Genomic DNA, 10954 nt, shown 5'->3' with positions numbered 1-10954 from the left:
AAGAGCTATATGGGTGTACCACGTTACTATGGGTGTTGTTATGCACCTAAAACAAACAGTAAGGTGTGCAACTCCAAACTACCTACTCTATTTGATGCACTGTCACAAGACAAATAACATTTATATCGCGCTTTTCTCCTGGCAGACTCAAAGCGCCAGAGCTGCAGCTACAAGGACGCGCTCTATAGGCAGTAGCAGTGTTAGGGAGACTTGCCTAAGGTCTCCTACTGAATAGGTGCTGGCTTACTGAACAGGCAGAGCCGAGATTCAAACCCTGATCTCCTGTGTCAGAGGCAGAGCCCTTAACGATTACACCATCCAGCCACTAATCAGTGCACAGATTGTATAACAGTGTACATTTGCTGCCCTATCAAAGTAAGTAAAGGTGCCAGTAATGTCTTATGCTACGTACACACATGCGACAACGATCGTTCGTTGAGGACGACGAACGAACTTTTAATTGACGAAAGAACGACCAAAGTAAAGTTAGTTGTAAAAAGTGTGTAACGATCACATCGTTAGAACGAACGTTACACCACGTAAAAGCACTTAATGCGCCTGCGCATAAAATTGTAAAGTTCCTTGGAGAAAAAGTGAAGTACGCATGTCCAGCCTGGTACGAACGATCGTTTCCAACGATGTACCACTTTTGCTAACGATCGTCGGTGGTAAAAATCCGCCAAGACAGAACTTTGTTTTGTAGCGATTTGCCTCGTTCGTCGTTTGCCTTAATAGTCGTTGGTTCGTTTTTTGTAACGATCGTCGTTGGTAAAGATCGGGGAACGATCGTTACAAACGACTATAGTCGCATGTGTGTACGCACCTTAAACCGCTAATGAAGAACATCAAAATTCTGGCCAAAGTGTATATTTTGTGTGCCCACTATTATTTTCCAGCACTACCTTAAAGAAACCTAAACTTAAAAATACAGAGCCTCTCAATGATCAGAGGGAGGGAGGGGCGATATCAGAATTAAAGACTCACCTGTCCGGAAGGCTTCGGGTCACAGGTGCTGCTCAGCCCCCTCGTCAGCTGTGCAGTTGCGGCCATGTTTCCAGAGACTGCCGAAGCTCTTTGGAAACATCAGTCAGTGTCACTGTGGCCTGCCAGCTGCCGAGCTGGGGACAGGCCGCACCTATGCAGATGGACATGGCCAGAGCCTCTGCGGGGATTTTGGGGGGGAACAAAAAATCACCAGGGCCCATTCTCTGAGGAGGGCAAAATGATCACCTGTCTGAAAGGTGAGTATTTAACCCTGTGACCCCCCCCCCCGTTCCCAATCAAGACAGAGCCTGTCAGTTTAAAGTTAGGTACTCTAACTCTCTTGGGCATGAAATCCACAAGAGCTTCACAGGTTGCCACTGGAATTCTCTTCCACTCCTCCATGATGACATCACAAAGCTGGTGGATGTTGTACTCTTCCACCGTTCATTGCAGGGTGCCCCACATATGCTCAATTGGGTTTAGGTCAGATCAGCACCTTTATTCTCAGTTTCTGTTGCAAGTATAAGGAACCTGCCTGTTTCTGATGATGTTTCCTCCAAGACCCGGGCGGAATCCGTTGCTTCCGGGCCTCGGAACTTGTTCCCCACTGATGATGACGCTGCTGCTCACACAGGCCGCACATTCTGATAGGCGGAGGGTGCTTTACCAGTACGCCCTCCGCATATGTAAACAATAGTCAGCTGACATTACAGCTGACACCCAGGTAGGTGTACTTGTGTGATTGGATGTGCTGAGTGCGGCCGGCCACTTATTGGATGAAAGCTGTATTTAAACCTGCAGAGTGCTCCCAGTCATCACCCGTGATAAGCATAGCTTTGGCTAGTTGCCGGGTGCACACTCACATAATTAGATTACTGGATCTTGACCTTTGGCTTGTATTTGACTATTCTTGTCTGCTGTTATTAACCCTTGTTGTGATTCCTGGATACTCTTGCCTGCCATCTGGACCGACCTCTGCCTGTTAACTGGATACCCTTGTCTGCCACATGGACTAACCTCTGCCTGTTACTGGACTCTCTTGTCTGCCGCCTGGACTGACTACTGCCTGTTTACTGGATATTCTTGCATACTACCTGGACTGGACATTCTAAGTATACTTGAACCAATCCTTGTCTGTTGCTTAAACAACCTTGCAGGCGGACTTTGCATGAACGCTCTCATATATTATCTGGATCATCTAATACCTGTTAAATAACCTTGCATGTGGACCTTGCGTGAACTCGCTCATATATTACCTGTATTATCCATTACCTGTTGAATAACCTTGCATGTGAACCTTCCCTGAACTGTCTTATTACCTGGATCATTCACTGCCTGTTGAATAACCTTGCATGTGGACTTTGCATAAACTCTCTCATATATACCTGGATCCTTCACTGCCTGTTCGTGATGCATCTGTCATTACTGACAATCAACGCTGAGAGCCTCATCCTCCTGAATCAAAGTAATAGCCCTCTGTGATACTTTGAACTATTGAACTGTGTTACTAGCCTCATTGGGGTTCTGGTGGGTTATTGTCCTCTACTTCAGTCTGTATGCCTTGCACGTTAAGACCTGGGGGTAACCGTAGTCAGGAGACAAATAACGTGTCTTGTTCACACGGGGGCTTGTCTATAGGTGAAGACCGTGGGCCGGGGTCAGAGCCGTGGTAATAGATTGGGCCATAGAGACTGATTGGCGACATAACTTGTCAGGCCTTACAGCAAGACAGTGGTTGTCTTGGAGGTGTGTTTGGGGTTATGTTGAAATACTGCTTTACCCAGTTTCAGAAGGGAGAGGATCATGATCTGCTTCAGTTTTTCACAGTACATTGGTATTCATGGTTCCCTCAATGAACTGTAGCTTCCCAGTGCAGGCAGCATTCATGCAGCCCCAAACTATGACACTCCCACCACCATGCTTGACTGCAGGCCCTCTATAGGATGAGCACAGCTTCACTTGCTTGTGTGTATATTTCATAAGCCATTGTGGTCTGGCTGTGTCTCTCCTGCTCCTGTGCCAGTGCAGCCCTTTTACATAATGGTGTGAATGGTGCAATTTATTGCTCGCTGGAGATCGTAGACTGCTTTATGTGCATGAATTTGTTCCCTAGAGTGGTAGAACCTTACAGGCCTCAGTGTGAATTTCCAGTATAAGTATGCAGTGTTTGCTTGCTTGCTTTGCTAACTGGTGTGGGTAGAGTAGGGTACCTTTTGATAGGATGACCTCATCGTGGTGAAAAGGTCTATTACAAAATGCCTTTGCACGCATACCATTTTGGAAGCCAACATCCTCCATTAGTGCAATTTAATGAAAATGTCATGCAAAATAGTGCAACTGAGTGCAAATTTCACGCAAGTTGTTTTTATAATTACTAGAGGCTCCTGCTTGATGTGAACGAGTGCAGAGGGTTAATTGTTGCTTGTATGTAAATTGACGACTCCCCTCAGCACCTTCTGTACCATTTATATTCTGGGCTGTCCGTAGGATGAGCACAGCTTCCCTTACTAGTATGAACCTGCCCTGGAGTTACAACCTAGTATGGCATTACAGCTGCCTAGATGTACTGTATTTAGGCTGAATACACAGTGGTCATTTGAAAACCGCATGCTTTATAATAGGTTAAAATGTGTGTTGACTGCAATGGAGACTGGACATATACTTAAATACAAAGCGTGCAAGCAGCAAGTTAGAATAATGCGATCCGTTACAACGCTTTACTGTGAACAAGCCCATAGAATTATATGGGCAGTGAGTGGACTTGCAGAATTGCGCAACTGTGCACTGTGAACCTAGGCCTTAGGTTTGTTTCACACTGCATCCATTGCATTCCGTATATCAATTATATTTCTGTGGTACGCTTACATCGGTGTAGCAGCGGTGCGGCAGTTTCTATCAGAATAGCGTGCAGCATGCTGTGCAATTATTAGACAACGTAAATGTGCATAGTTTGAAACCAACGCAGACCGGCAGTAATAGTCACCCCAAACGATCCATTTAGGTCAGTTTGTGTAAACTTTGCCTGTATAAAAACACTGCTTGGCTGTTGGTCTGATGCCATGTTGTACCCTATTGTGGCGGGGGTGTTTGGGAAATTGGACGGGATCAATTTGCAGCACAGCACAACAATAGCAAATCGGCATGTTTTTTTTAAGGCTGATTATTAAACAGTATGTCTGTGGCCTTTGAGGCATTCTTCTACTTATTTTGCAGAGGTGCCCAAATGTTCAGAAGCAAACATTTTGAACAGTCAAAGCTGCAAGTATCTACGAGCAATTAAGCTAGAAGGCATTTTAATTTGTTACCCAGGAGTCTGGTTTCCTCTAAGGCTTTAATTCTGCAGTACATATACAGTAGTCCATATTGTGACTTGGGGCCATTCATATGACTATATGCTACACTCAGATATATTGATAAAGGGTCACATGTCTGTATAGTATACTTTACCCAAAGCTACTTGGAAGGGGTCAGCCTTGAGAAAGCCGGCGTGTCCGGTGAAACTGGTTGGCCTGTACAGCCCTTCCATGTTGTGCCTTGTCATTAAAGGAAACCCGAGGTGAGAGGGATATGGAGGATGCCATATTTATGTCCTTTTAAGCAATACCAGTTGCCTGGCAGTCCTGCTGATCCTCTGCCCCTTGAATACTTTTAGCCATAGACCCTGAACAGGCATGTAGCAGATCAGGTTCTCTGACTCAGGTTTTACTGCATTATGCTTGTTCCAGGGTTTTGACTCAGACACTACTTATGCCAGAAGATTAACAGGGCTTCCAGGCAACTAGCATTGTTTACAAGGAAATAAATATGGATGGCAGCCTCCATATCCCTCTTACCTTGGGTACCCTTTAAGGACCTTTTGCAGCTCAATAAGCAGCTCTTACCGCCAGGTCCCAAAGGAGATACTGGCGGCAGCCTCTGCTTTTATCCAACGTGACACTCACACAAACTAACCATCATATGAATGTGGATGGACAATTTACATGTGTGGATAAGACGCACTCCCTGCACCATGCTGGTGATGATCTCAATTACCCAGAGTCTGATGGACTGGAAAATCGCTACCAACTACATCATCGGGTGAGACCATTCTGGTTTATCTTATATTTATCCACACACCATTTCACTACGTGAATATCAATTGGCTGAAGAACTTGAGCAATAGGAAAATCACTTGATCCTGTATACATTGTGTTATGCTCTGAGCATAAGATGATACCAGATATTATATGGTTGCAACCTGATTACATTTTTTCATCTGCTACCAGGACTCTGAATTACGTCTGTGAATTGATTAGCACAGATAGAGTTGATGGCATGTGTATATTTGCTCAAGCTTTGCCATTTCATGTACACATCAGGGAGGTTGAATTGTCCATTTTTTAGTTTATTTCAATAAAAGTGATATTTTAATTTACATAATGCCACTGGGTGTGCAATTGCTACAGTGAACATTAGCTAATTCCTTTTTGTATTCAGTTGGGAGGGGAACGAAAAGTTTGGGAAAGTTTCAACCAACCTGATTGTATTATTTCATCCGATCACAATTGTTTCACCTATTCCCTGAGGTAAGCTGGAACCAGATCTGTCTCCTTTGTGCAACTGTATATATGCCATTTGGAGCCTCTTATCCCTGCTAGGCCGTATATTTCAATCTCCCACTGACAATCTGTCGCCGCTAATCTCAGCTGTCTAAAGGCTCGTACACACGCTTGATTTTATGGAACGCCGGGTCCGTCAGACGGATCGTTCAGAAACAGCCTTATCAGTCTGCCTGACAGACTGTACACACACTGGACTGTCACTGGAACGCCCGCCCAGCGGGAGGGTCTGACTGACACATCGTTCCATAAAATCAAGCGTGTGTACGAGCCTTAATGCTGGGAACACACAATGCAATTTCCCGTCCAATCGACGGATAATCTGATATCATGTGTACGTGTTCAAACTGCTCCCGATTGACAAAGGTATCGATATTCTGATGATAACTTCACAAAATCGATCTCTTTATCGATCAGAAACAGATCAGACAGGTTGGAAATAATTGTCCGATTCCCATCAATCAAACCCACAAGTTGCATCGTGTTTTACTAGCATAATGACAGCTGAGCTCTGTGCACTGGCCAATCACAGTGATCACAATCGAAAACAGAAAAAGAACATCTTTGGTCAGAGACTTCTAGTCTGGGAAAGGTTAAGATAACACCTTTGGAATAATGTACATAGAGAAGGAAGAAATCTCCTAATTAGCCTTACCCAGGAGGCAGAAGTTGGGATCAGTAAATCACGGCTTCTAGCAAGCGAGTCAGTTACCCAGGAGCTGTGCTAGTTTGTTCAGTGATTTGCTAGCTCCAACTTCCCCTTCTTAGGTAAAGTTAATAAGCTTGTTTGGAGAATTCATTCCTCATCGCTATCTGGAAAGCACTGCATTAAAGCTATAGAAATAATTTTGCCAGGGCATTAAAACAATGTGAAAACACGGAGACTATAAATTATATAAATAGTTTTATTTACAAACCTTTTTAGAAAAATACTGGTAATAAATATAAAATGCTAAAAAAAATTCCAAACACATCAGAATCAAAACAATTTGCAAAAAAAAATAAAAAAAAAATAGGAAAAGTGAAAAACAGACAAACTTACATAAATCAAATTTTCCTTATAAAAAATACATACTTTGGTCTGTTTTATTTGTCAAATAATAAAGCTGCCAATGGAAACTACTTCTTGCCCATCCAGTCTATTGCTAGTAGGCAAAGACCAAAGCAGAACTGAATATACCCTTCAGTTATATATTATTTAAAGGGATACTGGAGGGGGGGGGGGGGGGGGGGTCGGGGGAAAATGAGTTGAAGTTACCCGGGGCTTCTAATGGTCCCCGCAGGCATCCTGTGCCCGTGCAGCCACTCACCGATGCTCTGGCCCCGCCTCCGGTTCACTTCTGGAATTTCAGACTTTACAGTCTTAAAACCACTGCGCCTGCGTTGCCTTGTCCTCGCTCCCGCTGATGGCACCAGGAGCATACTGTGCAGCCCCAGTATGGTCTGTGCCTGCACAGTACGCTCCTGGTGACATCAGCGGGAGTGAGGACACGGCAACGCAGGCACAGTGGTTTTCAGACATTAAAGTCTGAAATTCCAGAAGTGAACCGGAGGCGGGGCCGGAGCATCGGTGAGTGGCTGCACGGGCACAGGATGCCTGCGGGGGACCATTAGAAGCCCCGGGTAACTTCAACTCATTTTCCCCCAACCCCCCCCTACAGTATCCCTTTAAGCCAACTATGTCAGCTGGCTAAATTGTATTTCTAACGTTTTGTTCTCAATACCAGAGGGTGATCATTGTAATGCAGATGAAGGGATGGCATTAGCATTTTTCAACAGGTTTAAGTCATTCTTAGTTAAACAAATCCTTTGAAATGAAAAATTGGTCCTTGTGAAGAAACGTCAAGGCTTACTGTTCAATCCATATCACTGTGATTATTGCCAGTAGACTGAAGGTTTTCTGCTATTTCTGATTGTAAAACACTGGCATCAGAAAACAGAGAACTTTTGTGACTGTTCTGATCTAGGGCTTCCTGGGGATGAGCCTTGTTCAAGCCTGCAGAGTGGCTCCTTTTTGATGACTGCTTTTTGTCTTTTCCGCTAGACGATTCTTTGGACTTTTTACTTTTGCTGCCTTTTCTACTCTTGCTGGAATGTGATGCGGAGCTCTCGTTATCGGAGCCTTTCTTTTCTGGCAGGTTAGCTCTATTTAAGCTATCTATGTTTTGCTGTTCAGAAGCAAGCCTGCTGTTCTTATGTGACTCAGCATCCCTTATGGAAAGATCAAACCCTTTGCTCTTCAAGCTGCTGGCATGAATTTCATCAGATCCACCTGGAGGAAGAAGGCTAGCGGCAGCCATGATGTGGGGTTCCTCTGCCAGACATATAGAGGCACCTTCCTTATCTCTTCTCTGAAGAAAAATAGATAAGAGGTTGATATAAAAGAGGAGCTCTGCTCAGGACTATGTACATCTGAACTGGCCACGTAACAACATGCAAGTTTACAGGTAGTTTGTAGTGACAGCAATAGGGAGGTTGCCATCTTTAATCTCGTTTGAATGTCATGCTCATTTCCAGTCTTATGCTGGGTACACACCATACATTTTTCCGCTTGATTTTCCACCTGATCGTTTTTTCCGCTCGATTCTGCGCTCGATTCTCTTATCTTCCGCTTGTTTTTCTTATCTTTTTTCCATTCACTTCTATGAGAAATCGAGCGCAGAATCGATCGGAAGGAATATTGGAGATGACAGGAATTATCTATCGAATCCATCTATCGAGCGGAAAAATGTATCGTGTGTACCCAGCATTAAGGGGACTCTGAATTACGCACCTGGAATTGCATCATGTGATCTGTACCATCATTCTGGGTCAGGGATTCATGGGATAAAATCAACACAACAGCCAAGCAAGTGGCATTTTTGAAAGGCACTAAGGTGCATCCATCCTTCCACCATTGAAAATTAATTGGACACCTGAAGTGAGAGGGATATGAAGGATGCCATAATCATTTCTTTTTAAATCATACCAGTTGCCTGGCTGCTCTGCTGATCTTTATTGCATCGGTAGTGTCTGAATCACCCACCTGAAACAAGCATGCGGCAAATCCAGTCAAACTTCAGTCAGAGCACCTGATCTGCATGCTTGTTCAGGGTCTAAAAGTGTTAGAGGCAGAGGGTCAGCAGGAAAGCCAGTGCATTGTTTAAAAGGAAATAAATATGGCAGCCTCCATAACCCTCTCACTTCAGGTGTCTTTTAAAGAAAACTTGTAACAGAAAAAAGTGCCCCTGGGGCGTACTTACCTTGGGAGGGGAAACTCCTGGAACCTATCGAGGCTTCCCCTGTCCTCTGTCCCATGGTGGTCGCGCTGTGCCCCTCCGAACAGCGAGCATGTAAATATTTACCTTCCCTGGCTCCAGCGCAGGCGCAGTAGCAGCTCTCAGCTCGGGATAAGGCGGAAATAGCCAACCCAGTTGGGTCCGCCCTACTACTGCGTAGGCGCAAGTCGCCTGTATCTGCGCAATGGAGCAGACCCGACTGGGATCGGCTATTTCCATCTTATCCCGAGCAGAGAGCCGCTACTGCTCCCGCGCTGGAGCCAGGGAAATTAAATATTACAGGCGCTACTGCGATTGCGCCACAACCTGACAAATTGTTGGCTGTGGCTTTGGAGAGGCCCAGCGAGACCACTGTGGGACGATAGGATCCAGAGGCTTCCCCCTCCCGAGGTAAGAGGTCCCAGGGGAACATTTTTTTTTGTTACAGGGTCTCTTTAACAAATCTTACACAATGTGGCGAACATTACAACTATATACTGTATATTCTGGCCTATAAGACTACTTTTTAACCCTTGAAAATCTTCTGAAAATGGCCATCACTGATAATGAATGGACTCCACTAGGTAACAGGGCTGTGGAGTCGGTCCAAAAATCCACCGACTCCGACTCCTCAGTTTAGGATTCCACCGACTCCGACTCCTCTAATTTGCATATTACAATTTTGTTGATTAAAAAGTATGTAACATGAAATTCGTCTCTTAACTGCCAACGCTTAGGAATTTCACAAGACAACTGAAGTGAGAAGGATATGTAGACTACTATATTTATTCCCTTTAGACTAAAACTAGTCCTTGGTAAGAGTACTTGTAAAAGGTACAAACCGGAACAAAGAACATCTATCAGGCCCTAGGCAATGTGACTGTGGGTACATGTAAGAGTGATGTGCAGGTACTCTGCAGGGGAATGAGGAGATTGTAAACAGACAACACCTCTGTGTTCAATGTGCACAGCATTCTCAGTGGATTCCCTGCAGCTCTGTGGGGAGTGCATATGTAGAGTATAGTACTACTGTGTAACAAAGTAAACCTGAGATGAAATTAAAGTTTTATACATACCTGGAGATTCCTCCAGCCGCCTTCAGGATAATCAGTCCCTCGTTGTCCTCCTCCACCACCTGCATCTTCTGCTATGAGTCCAAGTACTTGAGCCAGTCAGGCGTAGTGCGCATGCACACACTCCGCCGCCAGGAGCATACTACACCTGTGCAGCACTATTGCGCAGGTGCAGAATGTTCCTGGCTGTGGGAGCGGCATGCGGCCGGACAGCGCTGACTGGCTGAATTACCAGGACTCATAGCAGAAGATCCAGGAGGTGGAGGACAGCAAGGGACTGATTAGCCTGAAGGGGGCTGGAGGAAGCCCCAGGTATGTATAAAACTTTACTTTTCATCCATCTCAGTTACCCTTTAATTTGTAGTTGCCAAACCAAATTTTAATAACATATCACATTATTTGATTTCATCAGCAAAGGGAGTGCATACATTTGCATAAATCAAAATCAATGCAGAATTATTTCCATCTCGTTGACCATCTCTATTAGTGACACAGCTACACATCAGGCTTTATTCTTACAGCATAGATGTTATTTAGTGTATATATAAGAAATTCCTGTGTACACATCCTATATACAGTCACAATCAGATATGTATATCTGACCTTAAAAATACGGGGACTGCTTTATTGAAGCAGCACAAGTAACTAATTTTGATTGGTTTATTTCATTTTTGTGGACTAAGCACAGCTATTACTGTATATATACTGTATATATACATTATTTTTAATGACTTATCTTAGAAATAGAACATTTTATCATATTTTCTATTTTAATTACAGTTACAAATTCATTAGGAGTCGGTGCATTTTTTCCCGACTCCGACTCCAGGCACCCAAAATTGCCCGACTCCGACTCCACAGCCCTGCTAGGTAACGTAACTGTATGTGCAATCACTTTCCAATTTGATTGTATTACCTTCCATTTCCACTTCTGCTATTGCGCCTGCAATTGTGCCATGAACCGTTGGGTACAGGAGCAACCGCACTGAAAATTGCAAACACCGGCAATTTCAATTCAGCACAAAACAAATCATGCTAGTGG

At 44.3% G+C, this 10954-nt stretch overlaps 1 protein-coding gene across 2 annotated transcripts in view; it reads right to left on the bottom strand.

Moving 5' to 3' along the window:
- Window positions 1–7244: 7244 nt before the first annotated feature.
- The window catches only part of CEP78 (centrosomal protein 78), a 70155-nt gene continuing 66445 nt past the window's right edge, over window positions 7245–10954 (bottom strand). For both annotated transcript variants that reach the window (XM_068236727.1, XM_068236735.1), the window contains exon 16: window positions 7245–7933. In XM_068236727.1, coding sequence (XP_068092828.1) covers window positions 7439–7933 — 495 coding nt within the window. In that variant the 3' untranslated portion in view covers window positions 7245–7438. The remainder of the gene's footprint in view (window positions 7934–10954) is intronic.

Source organism: Hyperolius riggenbachi, chromosome 1 (assembly GCF_040937935.1).
Source record: "Hyperolius riggenbachi isolate aHypRig1 chromosome 1, aHypRig1.pri, whole genome shotgun sequence".
In the NCBI taxonomy this organism is placed as follows: domain Eukaryota; kingdom Metazoa; phylum Chordata; class Amphibia; order Anura; family Hyperoliidae; genus Hyperolius; species Hyperolius riggenbachi.
Note: the sequence above shows the minus strand (reverse complement) of the source record. Positions and strands in the feature narration are given on the sequence as shown.